The 22764-nt window shown below is 34.7% G+C and overlaps 1 protein-coding gene across 7 annotated transcripts in view; it reads right to left on the bottom strand.

The window, feature by feature from the left end:
- The window catches only part of TSC22D1 (TSC22 domain family member 1), a 142534-nt gene that overhangs the window by 104002 nt on the left and 15768 nt on the right, over window positions 1-22764 (bottom strand). The window contains exons 2-3 of one of the 7 annotated variants that reach the window (XR_007126200.1): window positions 7390-7559; window positions 4770-6548 (exon numbers count right to left, since the gene is read on the bottom strand). The exons of 1 other annotated variant lie outside the window; for it this stretch is intronic. Coding sequence is in view for 2 of the 6 variants with exons in the window: in XM_047723500.1 (XP_047579456.1) it covers window positions 6483-6500; window positions 7390-7546 (175 nt within the window). In the remaining 4 variants the exon portion in view is untranslated. Of the gene's footprint in view, window positions 1-4769; window positions 6549-7389; window positions 7560-8699; window positions 8859-22764 lie in introns of those variants that run through there. 5 more of the 7 variants (XR_007126199.1, XM_047723502.1, XM_047723500.1 and 2 more) reach the window with 5 other exon arrangements.

Below are 22764 nucleotides of genomic sequence, written 5' to 3'. Positions count from 1 at the left end.
ATTCTACCAAATATTTAATGAGAGGATACCAACTTCCTGTGATCTCTTTCAGAAAGTAGGAACAAACTGAACAATTTCTCATTCATTCTGAGGCAAATCTAATATCAAAATCAGACCAAGACATTACAAGAAAGGAAAATTAAAGATCAGTATCTCTCATTAACATTGATACAAAAATATTCAGCAAGACCCAAAGAACTGTATGACTCAAGAATAAACCCTAATGATGTCTATCAATATTAGTTCATTAAGTGCAACAAATGTGCCACACAAAAGCAGGAGGTTAATAAGGTAAACTATGGGAGGAAAACACGGTATATGTTACAGGAGGGGAAACAGGGTCTCTGTACTTTCTGGTCAATTTCCCGATGAAACTAAAAATAAGTTTTTTTTAAAAGAGTCAACTTAAAAATGCATACTAAGTAAAATACCCCTTATCTACTTTAAACACCGATGTTCTATAAAAAATGTTCCTGAGAACATGCGTTCTTTCTGGTAAAGATGTTTGGCAATCAATGGTGCAATAGAATTCTTTCCACTTTGACAGATCTTTCAAATGCCATCTTTGTTGCTTAATGATTATGTGCCCTCGGGAAGATTCTGAAACCTCTGGGCTTCTGCATCTTTGTGCGTGAACTGGAAAAAAAAAATTACCTTTCTCACAGATCAGTTGGATTAAATTGGGTAAATATACGTAAAGCAGCTGGCCAAAGCTGCATAGAGCAGGCATGTGTGTGTTCTTTTCTCCCTCATGTGCCATAGAATTCTAACTCAGGTAGGGTAACATACCCAATTTTAAACCAGTATTTCCCAAACAAAGGTCAACGTGTACCCTGTGAGGTACATGCAACCCTTAAACAAACACCTTGTGCCTTACAGGAGCTCAATTTTAAAAATCTGGGTGAAAAAGCTAAATAACTGATAATTTAAAATGCTGTTATGCTAAAACATTGCTCTAGCAGAGTATCCCACTACATTTCAAGAGGCACCATAAGACTATGCCTTCATCAGAACTCAGGCCACATTCTTAGATTTCCAGGGTGGCTACTTCACCATCTTCTGCTGCTTGGGATATATCCCAAACCTTTCCACTGAAGCAGCTGTTTCTAATTTTAATTATGTTACTAAACCAAAGTTGATTTTGTTCTCATTGTCAGTCACGTGTCAACAGTTTAGCTCCAACAGGCCTGGTTACCCTTAAGTTAGCAAGGACAACCTGAAAAATAACATTTCACATTATACAAGTCATTTAAAATGGAACTGATAGTTAATCTGAGTCAGAACTAAGCAAGCAAAAAATGGAAGACCATATTTTCTCAACTGTGACTTCTCAAGGTCTTAGGTATTAGATTTCTTTTCTTTCCCACTGAACTGTACATATTTGTACATAAAGACTACTAGACTAATCTTTAGATATGAAATATTTTGCATATCACTATGGAACTTTTTTGCACATAAAATTATGCACCTTACTGGGTATCTAAGGATAAACAAAGGGACATGAGTGCTCTAGGGCTGAACAGGCTGAACAAACCTGTACTGTGTTGTCACACCTTAAGAACAACGATAAACAGAAGCATGTTCAGAAAAGATCTAAAAAAACCTTTAAGGATTTCAAAACTATGTTACATGAATAAAGGCAGTAAGATGGAGGTGCTTCATCTATTTAGAAATAAAAACAACTACAAAACAGGCTTGAAATTTATACAGTATTACAGTCATCTTAAAACATCTGGAGGTTGGCATAGTTGAAGGAAATCAGACTTGCTTCATGTTGTCCGGAACTAAGAACAACACGAGGAGGCAGCAGAGTACAGATCCCTGAGCTCGCGGTCAAGAGACTTGGGTCATACAACTGTGTATCCATTGTGTGGTATCAGAAATACAGGAGATATTCCTGGATATTCATTCCTTTGTATATAAAACGAAGGTGCTAAACTTTAAACTAGATGTCTACGGTAATTTTCAAATAAAATATGACATGGAAGCAAACCCTGGATCAACTTCTCACCATTAGGGCATCCTGAACATGAAATCATCTGCCTCATAAAGTAGTGAGTTCTCGCTCGGGTTCACATATCAACATTATCATTTTCTCTACCATAAAGGTGAAAGTGGAACAGATATAGCCAACTATTTTAACTAAACACCAAATGTCCACAAGCTATTGTTCCTATAAGAGTTAAAAGACAGGATGGAAGTTTCTATTGTGGTTTCTATGTTACCATCTATTGAATAGACTATACTAGTATTTCTAGGGGGGGAAAAAAAAACTTAAATCATTTTTCTAGATCATTTGTATTGAATATTGCATTTTCCTTTGATTCTAGATATACTAAATAGTATATGTTAACACTTCACTGTGAACCTACTTAATATTCCTCAGAGAATAACAGCATAACATTTTTCTCTAAATGATTTTATATACTACCCGACATAATTTTCTAAGCACTATGTAACAAATTCCCCCAAGTTACAGCATAAATGAATGCTTTTAAAACTCAAATTAGTTTCTCAAGCCAAGATAAACATTATTCAGTACAACTGTTTTTCTGGGTTCTAGATATCATGTAACTAAAACAGGCAAAATGAAGCCAGGCAATAATCTCATGGAATATGTACTCAACTTCCATACAAATTATAATATTTTAATAGTGCTCAGAGCTTAAGAAATCCTAAATTGAAAATGGATGATAAACACTAAGAGAGCACAGGTGATGCCCTGAAATACAGGAGGCTTAAGTACACCAAAGGTACAATGTCTGTGGATATATGTATCTAAATGCACTCCAAAGTCCTACAAAAACCTATTTGTGGTTCATCCTTTTTTCTGGGAGAGATTTTTAGGAAAAATTACTTTCCTAATTCTACACCTGTCTGAAAATCTAAGGATACCTGTTGTAATTGACTTTACCATCAGACATTACATTGAACACATTTCACATTTTTCTACCTATGCCAGACCTTACCTCTTGAGTAGAGATCCCTTTGATCATAATTCCTGAAAACTCCGAAGCATACTTTGAAGTTCCCTAACATTTACTGCAGTAATCTAATTACCTTAGAGGATACTAGTGGAAAAGAATTCTAGAGCACCTATATGCTTATGTTTGAAAACAAAAATCTTTCACATTTTAGGACTGTATTAATATGCAATCTTTTTAATGGGAAATAAAAATAACTGAATAGAAAGCAAGCAATTGCTTAGGACATCTAAGCACTGACATTTTGCTCAATTGTTTCAATATAGCAAAGTAAAATAAGATCTGAGCTCATATTTACAATAAACTGTAAGGTCAGTACTTTTGCCAGCCACATTGCTTATGTGACATTCACCTTTTTTAAACAAAAGCTATTTTGTCTCCTCACTAAAGAACAAAACCAAAATTTTATACTACAGTTAATCCAATGAATGATGGTGAACAATAAGCCTATGTTCTCATACCTCAAAGATATAAAGGTAAGCCATTTTAACATTCTGTAATGTTTTTATTTTGAAGACAGTGTAGGGAAGAGTCCACATAATAAAAATTAAAGTGTTTAAAACTCTCATTTCACCATTATCTTTACAGTATGTTTGAAGTTTCTGGTACAGAATTTTTATTTAAACCCCCCATACCCCACTCTTTTATGCATATATAGTTAAGGCTTATAATTTTTTGTATTCAAGTAAAAAAATATAGCCTTCCATTGGAATACATCTGTGAAATCTTTTAATTGCTTTAATTCTAAAAAAACTTTATCCACAGAATCTTAACTCCTTTTCCAAACTTACCAGAGTAATAAAGCCAAGAATTTTAGCTTCCTTTTACCCCCCCAAACACAGTAACTATTCTAATTCATAATTTCCTTTTTCTTTATTTTTTTCAGAGTGTTTCTTTGGGGAGCCAAACGATTTCATTTTAATCCACAAGTTGTCATTAATTCAACTTTTATTTCTTGCCTAGGACCCCATCACAATGTTTTTAATTTTTGGAGTCCACTTCTTACATATGTTTTCTTCGAATCGAAAGAGAAACCCCTCTTGCTTCTAGCAGACTATGCATAGAAAAGGTAAAGTGTTCCAGTGGCTTCAATTAAAGTTTATGTAGCTATAAAGAATCATAAAAAACAAGTTTCATCCTTTTCCATGTTGTCTTGATAAGGTTAAAAGCAAGAGTCTCTCAAGTCAAGATTTCTCCATCTATGACCATCTGTTCGAATAGAACATTAAAATATAAAACATTTTTCTTCTCTTGTTAACAGCTCTTGTGGACTAGGTAGTTCTCCAATCAACCAATATTTCCAAATGTTCTTTTTCTGGGTCGAGGATTTTTCTTTTATATGCTATTTTATAAGGAATTATATTTTGATCAGTCTCACTTTAAAAGATTTGACCATGTTATTCCTGATATTTACAATATTTCCTTGAGAGTTTTAATGGTTTGCAAAATGGACACACAAAAACGGCATCTAAAGGGGAAAAAAAAAAAAAAAGAAAGAAAGAAACCCACTTCTGGAAATAAAGATGAAGCTAATCAGGAAAATGGAAAAAAAGACTAAATAGATCACCTATTTCAATACATTTGGCACTGGGTGACCCAATAAAGAATCATTTTAATTTAACAGTTTGTTGAAAAATTTTTTTCAAAAAAGATCAACATACACAAGAATAGGATATATATTCAGAAATACTTAGAGGAAGACACATAAAATTAAAATACACTTAAAAATAGTTGTTTTCATTATCTACTCCTGAAACAAAAATAAGCCATTTATCAGTAAGTGCATTTTTTCATGGAGAAAATATTTATTAGTTTTCAAATAATCACATAATACAAATATTACACAATTAGTCATTCTGGAAAAAAAATTAGCTTATACTAATAATCATAAAATAAACACTGAAAAATATAGGTTGCATAGTGACACGAAATATAAAAAAATCTGAAAGGAAAATGTATCAAAATAAAAGTTTAAATAAACAAATCAGTTCACATTAATATACAAAAATTTTCACTTTTAAATAGCTTTTAGTAGCATGAGGTAAATGGAAATGCACTTACATTTCTTTTGCACACTTTAAGGAACAGAGCTAAAATTTAATCAAAGCATGAGGTTAAGAGATTAAATCACTTTTCATCTTTAAAGCTGAAACAAAAGGCTAATAATCGCACAGGCCATAAACTGGTTGGTACTGTGGTTCAGAGTTCAACTTAATTTCCAAACAAATTTCACTTTCATTTCCCCTGAGTCTTTCTAAAATGGTTGGTATGTTTTAATTTACGTGTTTGTAAAGACTGTCTTATTCATATTTAACAATAACATATCAAGCATAAAAAGCTATAATCATTCATGGGAATTCAGAGCTCCCTATGGAAATTTTAGTTCGAATTGTTCTTTTAAACTTTTAAGTACTATACAAAAATTTATAATTAACGAGGAAAAAACAGGTCTCATGGAAAGAAAGACTAAAGGCCAGGTTATAACTTAGTAAATGTGGTTCCTAAGACCTTCAAGATCCCTAAAACATTTTAGATGCTTCCTAACTCTACAATTTCTATTCCTAAAAAGTATACCAAATAAAACAAACTGGCAGCATCAGGTAACTTTTAGAAACTTCTTTAATAGCTTTTGACTGACCAGTTAATAGGTACCAAAGAGAAAAACAAATATTTTGATAACTCCTTCCATTTGGGAAACGATTCTGCAACACTTATTCACATGTAGAGGCTTATTCTAATACTACTAATTGCCTTTGCTCAATAAAATACTTCTTCATTTCAGTATCACTCAAACTTTAGAATGCCTTCAATACAGAACAATACCTCAAATTTAATAGGTATTTACTATTTTAGAAGACTGACCAAGCTACTTTGATCTCAAAAGATGTCTCTTTTACTTCATGCTAGAATCTTTGTTGATTTGACAAATAAGAATTAAGGCTCAAGACCAGAGAAAAGATAAGCTAAAAGACTGTATCCTAATACTAAGAGTAATTTGGGAATCATTAAGAAGTTCACCTTTTATTTACTAGTTCTTTTCAGTGTCAGGCAACAAAAAACAGTTTCAGAAGTTTTTGGGATCTCCTATAATATTTAAAAAAGGGGGGGGGGGGGTTGCCTGCATCATTAAGGTGATTTTCAATCCCACAAATCTTTTAAGTGAAACAGAGAGCTGCTTTTAAAAGAAAGGAGTCTCTCATACTTCCTCTATTTCAGTCTTCTGAATAGAAAGGAATATTTGCATGGCCATGTAAAACTCCAATCTCAAAAAATTATTTCATTATTGAGCCTTTCCATTTCCAGACCAAGAGTACACCAGAGTAAATCTTAAAGTTTATAAATGACAAGATCAGGTGGCTCTCTCATCCTTGTGTCTTCTAGATATATTGCATGGCTCCGTTCACCACTGCCTTCCAAACTGCAGGTGCTGCATGTGTGACAGATATCATCCATGAAGGCTCTGCTAGAAGAGTTCCTTTTGCTGAAGAAGTATGATGTTTACCAGTTGAAAGAAATCTGGGCAATTAAGAGAACAAATAAACCAGTCTCCCATTATCAAGATACCTGGAGTCACAGAAGGAATCCACCAAGGAAAAATGAAAACTTGCCAAAGACACCAAAGTTCATGTTCTACCCATTGTAGATGATAAGAACTTCCTGGAATCAGATCCTACCCTTGGCATCAAAGAAACTAAGAGAAAACCATCTTAATGCCATGGGAAACATCTATGACAAGGCTCTTTGCCACAAATAACATTATTCCTAGGGACTGGAAAACTACTTATGAGTATATATTTAACATAGCTTTCAGGGATAATACATCCTGAAACTCATAATCATTCACATTTATCTTATTAAAGAATGAAGCCTCAATTTGACAGTAAAACCATAATGGTACTATCATCATATCTTCTAAAAGATCTAATTAATATGAAGTCCTAAAGTTTGAGGTAGGAAAAAGACCAAAAAGTTCTAACAGGTAGGATAACACCTGGACATCAGACTGTGTAAATTAGGAGAGTTCAGATGTCCAGCTTGCCCAAAGATGAAATACAAAAACTTCTTAATTACTGCAATATAAAAGAGCATTTAGAAGTCCACTAATACCATTCAAGGTTAAAATGGGCAAATATTCCTTCTTAAAATTCCTGTGGACTACACAGGCAGTCACAAAATCTAGTGCCCCCAAATTATCCACTGCTTTAATTATCTGGAGAGAAAATTAAATAAATTGTAGGTCTCTTTTTTGAATGGGCACTAGTTAGCATTCTTAGAAAAAACAAACAGATTGCAGCCCCACTTGGTTCTTATATGAACCCAAGGAGTATACCAATAGAATTAAATGGGCAATGGAAGGACACTCCAATCTATAAATAAACCCAAGTAAATAATGGAAAGCACCCACTTGTTTATTATCCTTTCCCACTCTCTCCAGAAGCTGGATATTCTGCCTCCAAGGGTTCAGTGGAGAAAGTGGACCCCTGACGTCAAAAGCTCTCCGTGGTCTTGGCTGTATCTGTGGTTCTAGGATCACTCCTTGCACCTCTGGTAGGAGAGAAGCACTGAAATAGAGAGCTGAATATAGATTTAAGAAAAAATTCTTATTAAGAAATTACATTCTCTGGTCATTTGAGTTCGTAATGACTTATCCTCAGGACAAAAAGGAGCTACCTTTGGGCATACTTTAGTGCCTTCTTAATTTGAATTTTAGAAATCTGTCACCACAAATGATTAATTCTTCAGTAACTATTAAGAAGGGACCTATCTTGGTGTAAGCCATAACATACTCTGTGACAAACCACCCAACTTTGAGTGGAAGACCGAATCAAAAATGATTAAATTATGACTAGAAACAAGAGCACAGTTGTCTTAAAGGGACAGGGGAAAGGCACTCGACCTCAGATATATCAAAGGAGGAGTCCCAGTTAGTTCTTCTGTCAAAGAGAAGAAGATGGATTGAAAACGAGAAACAGAATAATCAAGCATATTAACAGAAATACTACTAAACTTTGGGAATTGTCTAAGAAGCTGAATTTGTTCTCATTTTTAAGTCTTCAGTAATTTAAAGAATTAATCAGACTACAGTCCCATATTACAGCAATACAAAGCTAAGCCTAAATTTTATCAAGTTACGACTACTGTCACTGAAAAAGATTTATTCTTCAAGCACTCATATTTAAAAGTGGGAGGGTAGAATAGTGGACATAGGTAGTACAATGCAAAAATCTTTTTTAAATGTATGATCATCTGGTTTGGGGTCAAGAAGGACCAGGAAATAAATCATTAAGGGCTACAATGCAGAAATTAAAGCAGTAAGACATACCCAAATAATAGATGATGATAAAGATACTGGAAAATAGTTCGTTTTATTATAGGAATAAGTAAATAAGAGAAGGAAGTTCAAAGCACATAGCATCTGATCAAGGAAAAGCTGAAAGGAGAATAAGATAGGCAGATATGTATTTAAAGTTATAGGGACTGCAGAATAAATTTTAATAGTGGAAAACAGATCAATTATACTTTGTGGTACAGAGTGATACATCCCTATTAAATTTCAGATCTTATCCTAAATAGAAAGGTGCTGCACATTTCTGTTGTATAGAACATAGTCACACTATACTATTTCATGGACATGTTATATATGGGGATAAATTAAGAAAAAAAGCTATCAAATAATTTCTCTCACGCCAACTCATTATCAGAAGGGTTCCTTACCTGTTAGTGGAACGAGGATTGTGCTCTCTTGTTTCTCTATCAATCAACCAACAAAGGTTATAGTCTCAGCACTAAGAAAGTAGCAACCAACCAAAGTTAGTGTTTTAAGGCCTTCACTTCCTCCTGGCTCTGCCAGCCAGTTTGGAAATATACCAACAGCTGAAAAGGAATTGTTAAGCCATTACCTAACAACATTTAGACTCAAATTTTTTTAAAGCCTGAGGAAGAAAGACAATCTAACCCTTCTGCTTTAGGAATATACTCAATTCTGTACAAGTGAGAAATAAAAACAGTTTGGACTAAGAAAAGAACACCTATGAAATTAACCACCAAATCTGTGATTTCCAAAATGTAAAGAAGGGGAAAAAGAAATCTAAAAGACGTCAAGGGGGTGAAACTGCCACCTAGCAAGAGGTATCAAATAAATAACTACGGAAGTACTCTATGAGACTGCGTGGCAGCTAATTTTTTACTTTAAGTTTCCAATAGATTTTAAGTCCTAAAGTCTGTTAGTTTTGAAGACTACACTTTTGGAACAATAGCTTACAACAGTATTTTACAGTGTAATCACAATGAGGAGGTATATGAGGGATGATGAGAAGAAAGGAGTACAAATTAGAAAAGATCTGAATACTAAATATCACAAGAACTGTACTCTATGTATTTTCAAGAGTAAAAAAAAAAAAAAAATTTTTTTTTTAATTCCAAATAGATTAACAAAGAATTCCACAACTGGAGTTCATAAGGGGTGGCTTTTTAACAGATGAGAAAGGCTTAGAATTAGTACATTAGAGTTAGCTTATTTATGTATTCACTGCACCTACAGTATCTTAGGCATACCTACAAAACCCCCCATGACTTTGCTCTCGTGGTTCCAGTTACCCTGTCCAACCATGATCCAGAAGCAGCAGATCCTCTGACACATCATCAGGTCAACAGCAGCCTAACACTACGTCACAATGCAGAGGCCATTCAACTCACTTCATCTCATCGCTAAGCACCTCATCATCTCACATCATTACAAATGGAGGGGTAAGTACATACAATAAGACTTTGAAAGAGAGACCACATTTTCATAACTTATATTACCATATATTATCATTGTTCTATTTTATTATTGTTATCTCTTGCTGTATCTAATTTATAAATTGAACGTTACCAGAGGTATGTTATATACAGGAAAAGACACAGTACAAACAGGGCTCGGTACAACCTGAGGTTTCAGATATCCACTGGAAGTCTTGGAATGTAACCCATATAGATAAGGAGGGACTACTGTATATTGTGCTAACAAGGTGCTATTCAAGTATTTTTTAATTATTAAAAAATCACCCTCTAGTCTTTTCTAATCAACTTCCTCAGCAAAACATTCTTTTTCAGGTTTAATATCTTAATATAAACCATAAGATTAAAGATTTCCAAATTGATGAGATCTAAGTAAACCTTAACTACTTTAAGATACAGTTTTAAAAAATAAATTCAGAAACCATAAAGCTATGATTTTCCAAATTTCCCAGCTTTCCTTCATTTCTTGAATACTAATCAGTAGTAACAGTACATCTGATGAAAAAAAGGGAGCATTCCATTTGGGAATAGGAAATACAACTAGTAAATTGTTTTTTAAGTTACAGGCTCATTTCACTTTGAAAATGAAAAACAACTAAGAAATCATAGCTTGCTCTGATTAACAGTAGGCTAAGTTTACAATTTCTTCTACAGTAGAAGCTCTAAACCCTTGATTTATTTACCATACCCCACGGGATTCATAACTTAAAAATACAAACACATTAAAAAGAAAAACAAATGTTCTTAGGATAGGTTATAGGGCTGGAGAAGTATATCCACTCATTAACTTCTCCCAAGTGAGATGAATTTCAGGAAATAACATCTTTATTTTGCCTGATATACCAAAACTTGTGGATTCAACATATTCATACTCAAAAACTGAATAGACAGATTTCCTTAAGTAGAAATTATTTTGAATCATTGAGGAGAGCCAGTATCTCTCTTGCTTCAGGAATTAATTATTTATGAAGAACTGTGGATTTGATATCATTTATAAAGAAAAAGGTAAAGGCACTTTCAAAATGAGATCATTATTCAAACAAGAATGAGCAGGCTTTGTGAGATTAATAAGAATGACACAGTAGGACCTCACTTAATTCTATTTTAATAGGCAGCATTCTCCTACGTGATGTTTAAAGAGATGAAAAGAATTAGCACACCACTAGAGAACTTGTATTTCAACCACTAGAGAATAAATTCCAAAACAAAGCTAACAAAATCACCAGTGTTAAAATGCCACGAAGGAACTCAAATGGATGTTAGGAGGTCTATGAATCCACTACACCTCAATACAATCATTTGAATATTACCAATAATATTTAAATTTTTAAAGATTCTTACTGAAAATCCAGTTATATTCAAATCAGAAATAAATCTAAGTATTTTATATTTAAACATCACTCCAAGAAATTCTCCTAAAATGTGCAAACTAGACTACTTGCAATATTTGTTCTCAACACTAAATTTATATTAAATGGGCATATACTGCTTATTAGTTTTAAGCATTTCTAATACTGAAGAAAGAGAAAAAGCTAAGCCCAATCATTTTTAAGCAATGATATAAGGCAGTATGTTTCTATAAAGACTAATTCTATTCCCTTGTATTATAACGGACTAAAATTGAACTTGCTAACTTACAGATTTATAAATTACCTATAAAACAAAACATTCCAGGCTAAATTGGACTCATGATAGAACATATTCTTCTTACTCATCTTTTATCACTCATTCTTACTGGTTCTAAGACAAGTTTATAAAGAAAAAGAATTTCTCACAAACCCCTCCAGGTGCCCAGAACAGTCCTAGTTGCATGGCAGTAAGAAGAAAATCAAAGAACAACCGTAACAGAAACCTTGAGTCTCTACTTCCAGATAGAGATATTTAGTGCAGTGAGTTAAGACAGTAAATGTTTTACAAGTGAATGAGGTCTATTGATCAAGAAACAAAAAGTAAAAAAGAATAACTTTTGTGAAGTGGCTAATATCTAAAGAAGACACTAAAAAGTTCAACTTTCTAATCTTAAATAAAAATTATCTAAAGTTATTACTTTCATGTGTCTCTTGGGGGTCATCAGTTTTCAGAATTAATTTTCCAATATGGTTGGCAGAACCTAAAAGGTACCCTAGGATGATACAAATTTTAGCTAAATTATAACACCTATTATAGATTCTCTAATGTTCTTTTCCAGATTCAAAATTAGTAAGAAAACAAACCAGATATCGCTAGAACATCCAACTTTAAATATTAAGTTTGAAAAAGTGAGATCTTGCCAAAAGCAAAGGAATGAACAAACAAAACCAGCTACCTTAGAATTAGTTAGCCACTGTATTGTATTGACTCTGAAGGAAAAAATTACTTCTAATCCACAATTCTATATATACTGTCCAGTAGGATACACTTTAAAAACATGAAAATAAAGCAGACTGAAACTTTAAGGAATGCATAGCATTATGAGAGTAGACACTTCTCATGGAAAGCAATTTCCTAAAAGAGAAAAAATTTGTGATAAGAATGAAAACCCTAATTATTAGAATGTTTCAAGAACTACCAAATTTCAAGATTTACCACTATATTTTCTCTTCACTCTTTTGGAAAAGATACTATCCCAAAATGTTACTGGGATTCAAGTTACTCCACTAGGTTTAAAAATCAAGTATTTGTTAACAGATATACAAGAGACAAACAATGTTGTCTTCATGATTCCCTGATTAAGGTATACGATAAAGGACAACAGATAAAGAAACAATGCACAACACATTTTTTTAAAGTAGTCAATCCACTACAGAATAAAAGATAAAAGGCAATCATAGAAACATATGTCACGGGCGCCTGGGTGGCTCAGTGGGTTAAGCCTCTGCCTTCGGCTCATGTCATGATCCCAGGGTCCTGGGATCGAGGGCCACATCAGGCTCTCTGCTCAGTGGGGAGCCTGCTTCCCCCTCTCTCTTTGCCTGCTTCTCTGCCTACTTGTGATCTCTCTCTCTCGCGGTCAAATAAATAAATAAATAAAAATCTTAAAAAAAAAAAAAAGAAATAGGTCATATAAAAAAGGCAACTTCAAGGTCAAGAAGATTAAACACAAAAACATTTAAATTTGCCATTGCCTCCTCTGAATGAAAAAGGCCCTTCGAGTGCTCGCTTCGGCAGCACATATACTAAAATTGGAAAAAGGCCCTTCTATTTGATAAGAAAACCTTAGTAGAAGTCTATTTTAAGAAAACTCTCTACGTTGCTCTCATAAATTCCTTTCATAATTAACCCAACCCATTACTTTCACCTCTTTTTCACCTCTTTATTTTGCTACTGTGAAATATTTGGCTTTGTTCTTATAATGGCCAGCATATACTGAAGTATATACAAGGTACTGGGGGAAAAAAAAGAAAGGATCATCTTTCCATCTCATTTTTTATTCCAGGATCTTGGGTTGTGCTACATCCTTAATGAGTGCATTTAGAAACAGATGAAAAGACTATAGAAAGAAAAACAGTGACGTTTTATGAATTATGCTGCCTTTATATTAATTCCTTCGAGACACTTCTCCATCTATAATAAGAAATACATCAACAACAAAAAGATGTTACAGAATTCAAAAGTTTCTGATCAAGCAAGATTCATTAATGGATGCTAACATTAATGGAAACTATGATGAGAATATGAGAAATTGAAAATATGAGAAACAAGATATTTACAGTGTCTCAAAATATCTCCCCACAAAACACTTGCTATTTCTAAGGAGAAAAAGAGTAATTTTAAGAGTATAAAAACTTGGCAGACACTTCCTCAACCAAATGATCAAGATAATGTCACCAGTAACGGAACAAATCAATATCACCTACCTCCTGATATAATGCACTGATAAGGACATAACATTATTTCTGTGGAATCCTTGCCAAAAATGCATTATCCCAATCTGATCATGAGAAACATCAGACACACAAATTAAGGGACATTCTAACTAGCTAGTACCCTTCAAAAGTGTCAAAGTCGTGAAAGGCAAAGAGAGAAGCATCCCAGATTGAAGGAGACTAAGGAGACAAGACAATTAAGGACAAGAGTATGAGATTCTAGATTAGATCCTGGACTGGAAAAAAGGTCATTTAGAGAATAAAAAATGGTCAAAATCAAATAAATTTACAGATAGGTTAGTATTAACTCCTGATTTCTACATTTGTTCTATGGTTATGTAAAATACGACCATTAAGGAAAACTGGGTGAATTATATGAGAATTCTATGAACTAATTTGCAAATTTGGTTAAGTCTAAAATTATTTTAAAATAAATTAAAAACTAAACAGGTTCTGAATAAGATACCATATTTGACACACATATGGAATGTCCACTAAGAAATATAAATCTACATTTTTTATTATGAAAAGTTTATACCAATCTAATCCTAGTGGAAATGCCAGCATTATGTCATGTTCTGTATTAGTATCAGAAAATTAATCAGGGGTGCCTGGGTGGCTCAGTGAGTTAAAGCCTCTGCCTTCGGCTCAGGTCATGATCCCAGGGTCCTGGGATTTCTATCAACCAAATATGGATGTATCCCCGTTAAGAAATGATATTCCTGTATATTCCTTCACACGTTTTAATTAAGTCACTCGTTTAAATTTTATTCAGATGTAATACCAGAGTACAATACTTCTCTTTCCATTCTTCCTTCAAAACTGCGGTCAAATTTCTGAAACCATCAAATGCAGCTAGTTTTAAAAATTCTGACTTTCCAGTTTTACAAAGACATTCCCAAAAAAGCCAAAAATTCCTTCCCTAATCTACCAATATATCTTCAGAAACATCTCCAATAACCATTCTTTTCACCCCTTTGATAAATCTTTCAGTCCCCAAAAGACTTCAATTTTCACCTCAGAAGTTGACATCCCCATTTGTACTTTCTTAATCCATTTCTCAAATCCGTGTAACAAAGGGAATGGATAAATGGGAGAGGATAACCTTCAGCTGGCTCCTTTACTTTGTTAGCAATATCAAGCTTTAACTCTAAAACATAAGAAACACAAAGTTAGTAAAAAGTTCTACGTTAACAGTAATCAAAGCAAAGAACAAACTGATCAGCTTCCCTATCTCTGAATGTTTACAGTGTTAACTAGTTCTTTCTATCCTATTTACAGAGTTCCCCCAGGAATACACTAACTCATATGAAGTCTATCCCTAAGGTCTGTAAACCATTTACAATGACAAAGCCAATTAAATGAGGCTGCAAATATGTCAGGGCTGTAGTTCTCAAAATATGTTCTTAATCTTCTGCCAGATGGCTCACTTGGTATATATATTCATATGACAACAATTTTACTTTTATTTGTAATATAAATCGAATACTTATAAAAACCAAGGTGGTATAGCAGAAAAGGAATTGTTAGGGGTAGAATAATAATTGTAGAGATGGGATCCAGTTGAAGTCTGCCACCATCACTTAACTACAGGACCCAAGGCATTGCTCATGTATAAAATGAAGGAGATTAACATTTTCCAAAGCGTATTATGAAGAACACTCATTCTACAGGACATTAATAAACGTTAGATGATCAAAAAAGTTGGGAAGGTTAGTGGTGACGAAATAAAATTGTCTCTCTTCTGCAGAATTTCTCAGTCTTTAATATATTAAAATGCAATGTTAACCTCCAAGATGTCTATAACAAAAAGCATTCCCCAGGCGCCGGGTGGCTCAGTAGTTAAAGCACTGCCTTCAGCTGAGGTCATGATCCCAGGGTTCTGTGATCAAGCCCAGCACCAGGCTCCCTGCTCAGCGGGAAGCCTGCTTCTCCCCCTCCCACTCCCCCTGCTTGAGTTCCCTCTCTCACTGTCTCTCTCTCTCTCTCTCTGCGTCAAATAAATAAATAAATAAAATCTTTAAAAAAAAAAAAAAAGCATTCCCCAAGACTCCTGGGCTCTAGAATTTTTTTTTCTTTTTTGGCTTGAAGAAGTGGTATATCAAAAACACTAGTTTTGAAACTTGTATACTAGATTTCAAAATCCAGTTCAATGATCTTGATACCTAAAAACCAGGTACTGACTCATTATCTTATTAAAAACAAACTGATTAATTCCATTCATTCTAAGGAGATAGTGTTCACTCAGTCCCATATAGGAGGGAGTATGGAACAGATGGTCTTCAGGGCACTATGTCCATCTAAAACAATCTTTATAATGAAAAAGTTTAAGAATCACTTGATTAGGGTAATCATTCTACTTTGGAATATTAAACAGCCAGAAGACACTATATTCCTTGTAAGTAGCCCCTATCCCCATTAAGAAAGAGAGGAAGGTGTGCTTTCTTAACAACTCTTGTTTCTGTAAATTTAAGAATTTTGAAGAAGTTCTCAAATAGTTGTAACACAGTCCCAGCAGCCTAGGACTCAGAAGAATTAATCCCTGATGCCTCCATTATAAGTAATAAATTCCCTTTGCTCATATGCATCTAGAATGGTGATACCAGATACATGCCATTCTTAGGAGGATTGAGAGAGAGTTACTCTTTTCCTACAGGGATTAATTCTCTTATGGATCCCAGGCAAGAAAGGCTATACCAAAAATGTCACAAAGGTGCAGAATCACTGGTTTAGAAGGCTATCGTATGGAGAAAGTCTCTGACTATGTAGGCAAGCTTTTAATTTTAATTTACAGTGCTTCTGAAAGGAATCATTCTTACTTGCACAATAATAAAAGCAGATACTATGTACAACAACTACTAAGAACTGAGCTAGGTGCATGACATCCTTTATCCCCTTAAATCCTCCCAACAACAGTGCAAGGGTAGCTTACTCCCACTTCACAGGTAAGAAAACTGGGCTTATGCTGACATTTACAAAGGTCACACAATAAGAGATAGTATAAAGAAGATTAGCTACCAGATCTGATGCCAAAGCTAATGCTCATTAAACTCTACCTCACTGTCCACTATGCTCCTTAATCCATAGCCTAGATTAATCAACTTATTTGAATCAAAAGGCTGTCATGCACATCATACACAGAGCAACTAAGCATGATATAAGTTAATGTGGATAATTTAGAAAATATATTAAGATCTTATGATGCTTTTTCAGAGTACTAGACAAAACTCTTGGAAGACCAAAAGCACGACTTCTTTTCTTTGTATCCTTAGTACCTTTGTTCAGTGCTAGCATACACAACAAGCATTCAAATATTTCTTAAGTAAATAAATCATCACAATACCAGGAAAGATTAGAAATACTATTAAAAAGCTTCAAAGGCTAATAAACAACTGCTTAAACTAGCTTAGGTAGTTTTTCTAAAATATTTTATATTGCTAGATTTAGAGATGTAGGCAACAAAACTGTTTAACAAGTTATCAATTATCACCAGTTACTCCTTTTTCCCTTCTATCCACAGTAATCGTCTTCTATACCTTTCTGCTACCTTACTCATTTGTTGAGTCTTTGACTCAGACCACTGCATGGCATTTAGGTCACATATTTATAAGCTCAAATACAGCACAACTTGAGTTTTGTTAGGCCAGTGTGTCTACTTGTTAAAAGTTTTTGTTTTTGCATATTGGATCCATTTCTTAATAAGAAAATTTAGTAAGATACTGGTAGATCCTCATGAGCTAAAAATACAAGTACAACTAGAAACTAAACCTTTAAATAAAAGGAAAAAACCCAAAGTGGGTCCCTTTCAGCTTTCTATTTCACAAAAGACAACCTCACTTTTAAACATTCTCCCTTCAGGGGCACCTGAGTGGCTCAGTCAGTTAAGCATCTGCCTTCAGCTCAGGTCCAGATTTTGGAATCCTGGATCTCAGGATGCTGGGACCAAACTCTCCCTCACCCACCCCAATGAGGCTCCCTGCTCAGTGGGAAGCCTGCTTCTCCCTCTCCAACTGCTGCTCCCTCTGCTAGCACTCTCTCGCTTACACTCTCTCTCTCAAATAAATAGTTAAAATCTTTAAAAAAAAAAAAAATTCTCCATTGTGACTGCCCACATGGATGGGGAGAATGGCAAATTTAGGCTGTCAAAAGCATACGAATAAGTAAAATGTCTAGAAATACAATCAAATTGTACAAGATGTGAAATTACTGGCTTTCGGTAGCTTTTGGCTATTTCATAGTAGTAGAAAGTGAAATTATGGAAAAACGGAATAAGATTCATACTATATTACTATTCAGTGATAAATTAAGTTACTATATCAAGATCTTTACTATTAACTACAAGATTTTAAGAAGTTCCTATTGTTTCTTTATATAAGTCAATGTTTATAAATCAGGAAACACACAATGAAAAATTAAACAAAGCAGCTCTACTGTAAAAACTTTGAATTAAAAGAATACCTAAGGCCAAGGGCACCTAGGTGGCTCAGATGATTAAGCATCTGCCTTCAGCTCAGGTCATGACCCTAACGTCCTAGGATGGAGCCCCACATTGGGCTCTCTGCTCAGTAGGGAGCCTGCTTCTCCTTCTCCCTCTACTGTTCCCCCTGATTGTGCTCTCTCGCTCGCTCTCTCAGATAGAGAGAGAGATAGAGAGATAGATAAAATAGACTAGAATAGAAGACCTAAGGCAATTGTCTCAAAAAATAAATTCCTTCTTCTAAGATAACAAGCAAAAAAACAAGGTGAATCCTGTTCTTCAACTTACTATAAAAGTATTCACATAAATTAGCATTTTCTTCTTCCAATAATAAACATGAAATGCAAACCAAATGCTATAACCATTCAAAATTAAAAGACTGAGTCATAAAATGTGCTATTATGATTCAACTGATTAAAGTGAGTTTTCTACTTTAAGAAGTATCTTAATCTAACTTGATCATATTAAGCATCAAAAAATATATATCCTAAGTATCAATAGCTTATTGTAAAAGCTCACTAAATGAGACCAGCAGAAGGCTACTAACTTGACTTACTGAAAGGTTCATGTCATAAAATTATTTCTACATTCATTTAGTCTTAAAAATTGGATTCCACTTAAGCAAATTCTCCAAATTTAAAGTTTATTCTTTAGCAAAAATTTGGAAAATGTAATCATTTGGGATAGAAATGTTTTTAAAATTAAGAGAGTTAAGGGGCGCCTGGGTGGCTCAGTGGGTTAAGCCGCTGCCTTCGGCTCAGGTCATGATCCCAGGTCCTAGGTTCGAGCCCCACGTCGGGCTTTCTGCTCAGCAGGGAGCCTGCTTCCTCCTCTCTCTCTGCCTGCCTCTCTGCCTGCTTTTGATTTCTCTCTGTCAAATAAATAAATAAAATCTTAAAAAAAAAAAATTAAGAGAGTTAATTAGGAGGGGCGCCTGGGTGGCTCAGTGGGTTAAGCCTCTCCCTTCGGCTCAGGTCATGATCTCAGGGTCCTGGGATCGAGTCCCGTATCGGGCTCTCTGCTCAGCAGGGGGCCTGCTTCCCCCTCTCTCTCTGCCTGCCTCTCTGCCTACTTGTGATTTCTCTGTGTGTAAAATAAATAAATAAAGTCTTTAAAAAAAAAAAAGAGTTAATTAAGAGAAAACAATATTAAGAGAAAATAACAACTAAGATCGAAAGGATCACCCTTAAGAACATCACTCACTGTACAACTCTATAATGAGAATCCAGTGAAATCTACAGGGCTAAATGCCTCCATCCTCATAGGCTAAAGACTGCTTTTGACAGCTGTCAGCTGCCACCTCGTATGGCTCATCAGTGGGCCCATCTCCAGAATGGTTAAGAGTACAAGCTTTGGGTCAAATCACCTAGCGGAATACTCACCCCATCACTTAGTATTATGTGACCAAGTTACTTAACTTGATAATATTTTACCTAAATATATCTGCCAATAATACAGTAAAAGAAAAAGAAATTTTAGAATCATCTGTCATCATATAATCCTCGGGTCCCCTATAAATTCATCATTCATCTTATATAAATTCACCAAAAAAAAAAAAAAAAAAGCTAAAGAGGTCGATAATTCAAACATTATGTTCCTTCAATAAGCATTAAATATACTTATTCCTAAAAGGATTGGGGTTCAGTATTATGGTTAATTATTATGGGATTCAAGAATGAAAGCAGGAAACATTTTAAGATATCTAATTTGGACTTAACCCATCTCCCCATTTTGGATCCATCCCTCCTCCCTGGAACCTGAAAACAACTAAAATTCCTAATAACAAAATATAACAGTTGTACAAACATATAAATCCTGCTGTCATTTCAGAGAACTAGTAAATAATGTTTGGTAGATCCCCAAAGAAGAAAATAACACAATGAAGCTGAAGCTTCACTGTCAGACAAAACTTTATTCCAAGATTCTACAGTAACAGGGAGCATGAACTAAAGAAAATACATGGCTCCAAGCTTAAGTCTGAAAGGGAAGTAAACTACAGTAATAAAGCCTAAAAAGAGGAAGAAAAGGAGAAAGCCAGACATTTGATGGGTTATCAGCACCTGAGTAGTGGAGAGCACTACAGCCAAAACCCGTATTTTTTCAATCCACCTCACACCACCTTGCACCCATAGCAATACACTTGGAGAAACAAAAATCAAGTAAAAAATAACTTACAAGCAGCACTTTTCTAAAATGAATTTGCTACTATAAGTTTTATTGACTATCATCTTTAAAAAGTAATTTCTAAAACATGAGTTTTTTCCCCCAAGCAGAAAGAGAATTCTCATCATTGTTGAAAATATTAAAAAAAACCACCAAAAAAATAAAATTAATATTAAGTATAAACAAAAACTCCCTTAGCATGTAAGTAGGTTAGGTTTATCTATTTCATTTTTTTTTTTAAGATTTTATTTATCTATTTGACAGAGAGAGAGAGAGAGATATCACAAGTAGGCAGACGGCAGGCAGAGAGAGAGGGGGGAAGCAGGATCCCCGTTGAGCAGAGTCTGATGCAGGGCTTGATCCCAGGACCCTGAGATCATGACCTGAGCAGAAGGCAGAGACCTAACCCACTGGGCCACCCAGGCGCCCCAGGTTTATCTATTTAATAATCTCACTTTCAACTAGTGAATCATTCACTGTATCATGTCTCTTTGGGGTAATCTTAAAATTTCTAATTCCTACTTTGCTGTCAGGCTATATGCTACTACTTGCCTAATTCACCCCTCCCTTAGAATCCCATTTCTTTTCTTTCCCCTCCCTCATCTGCTTTAAGGTGATAAAGATGGCAAACCTAACACTTAAAAAGTCTAAAAAAATAACCAAAAATACTATACAAAAATAGCCCTGGGGGAAGAGGGTGGTAGCCACATGGCTTTATTTTGTAATAGCAATTTCAAGCAATTTGGAGGCCTTTACATTCCAGAGATTGTATTCCAAAGGATTAAGTTACCAGTGTTCAACCTCTGGATTAGTAGAGTGTTACCATATGTGGACTGGGTCCTTGCCTCCTTAGTTTTCCTAATGAGGCCAAGGTCACTGATTCAAACCATTATCTCAGACTGTAACCACAAAGACAATATGCCTCCATTTCCACCACTGAGAGCGAAAGGAATTACTGAGTTCCTCATACCCTATTAGGGAAGGAAGCAACTAGACATCCGAAATAAAGTCAGCAGTTCCCTAAAACCCAACACTGAGACCAGGCCATTACACAGCACAAAAACTAAAAAGGGCCCTCCATTCCATGTCCAATTAAGTCAAGACTCCTCAATCCTGTCTTCGATGCTTTTCAAAGTTAGCCTTATTTTCCATATTCCTATATACAGACACCATCACCTACCAACTTAGGCTATGTCCTATGCTCTTTTCCATAAATACTCCCTGTACCTTGAACCTTCTTGGTTTAAGTTTTCTTTACTAAAATAACTTCTCTCAAATGCCACCTCTTCAAAGGCATGTGATCTGATCTTTACCTTCTGACTCTCAATACTGCTTTATTAATATCTCTCATGACACATAGCCTACCTTTGTCATCCTTTTCCCATTTACTGCACTTCCATCCCAAGTCATTCCCTAAAATGTTTCAAGCAGTCTACAAAGGTAGGTATAAATACTACAAAATAAATTATAAATAGGTGAAAAAAACTGAAACAAAGGACCAAAAACAGGAGAGTAGTATTTGGAACCTGTTACACCTATTATCTTTGTGTGTGTGTGTGTGTGTGTGTGTGTGTGTGTGTGTATGCGTACACACACACACATATATGTATATCTGTATGTATAGATACACACTTATTCTTGATTTTAAGTAGGCTCTCCTTAAGGACAGAGTTCGTGCTGTGCAAATAGTTACTAAATTATATCCTTTCAAATACATAGGAAATCTAAAAATTTCAAAATATCCTTTTAAAAATTATATTTCTTTATATGTATATCCACACATATATGAATATATTCTCAAAATTTAAAATGGCAAGTGAGGGGCGCCTGGGTGGCTCAGTGGGTTAAGCCGCTGCCTTCGGCTCAGGTCATGATCTCAGGGTCCGGGGATCGAGCCCCGCATCGGGCTCTCTGCTCAGCGGGGAGCCTGCTTCTCTCTCTCTCTCTCTGCCTGCCTCTCTGTCTACTTGTGATCTCTCTGTCAAATAAATAAATAAAATCTTTAAAAAAAAAATAAATAAAATAAAATAAAATGGCAAGTGAAGTGAAAAAAAGGCACCAACATATAATTTACTTTTGTGGCACTTTAAATGTCAATAATCAAATTACTCACATTTAGTGTCAATGACAGCACTAATGCTTTTAACATTTTAAATAACTATATATACCATTTCCCTTGTGGTAGAGAACTGAGAGTGCTGGGGGCGGGGGGGGCGGTAGGAAGAAATTATTCCTCCTCTTTCCACTGCCTGGAAGAGACTGGCAAGTGAATGAATGAAAAGAAAGGAGGGAAAGGTCTCTATGATCACTAGTGTAAAGAACCGATCCTAATATATTAGTTCACACTTGGATTTCTTTTCACTACAAAATATATTTGGGACACATCTGCTTTGGATTAGACACAGATGAATCCTATGAAAACAAACTGCAAAAATCCTACCTGTAGGTTATTACCACTTACCCCTCACACTTTTAAAACTACAGCTATAGATAATAGCCTTTCCAAAAAATTAGG

This window comes from Lutra lutra, chromosome 3 (assembly GCF_902655055.1).
Source record: "Lutra lutra chromosome 3, mLutLut1.2, whole genome shotgun sequence".
Taxonomy (NCBI): Eukaryota; Metazoa; Chordata; class Mammalia; order Carnivora; family Mustelidae; genus Lutra; species Lutra lutra.
Note: the sequence above shows the minus strand (reverse complement) of the source record. Positions and strands in the feature narration are given on the sequence as shown.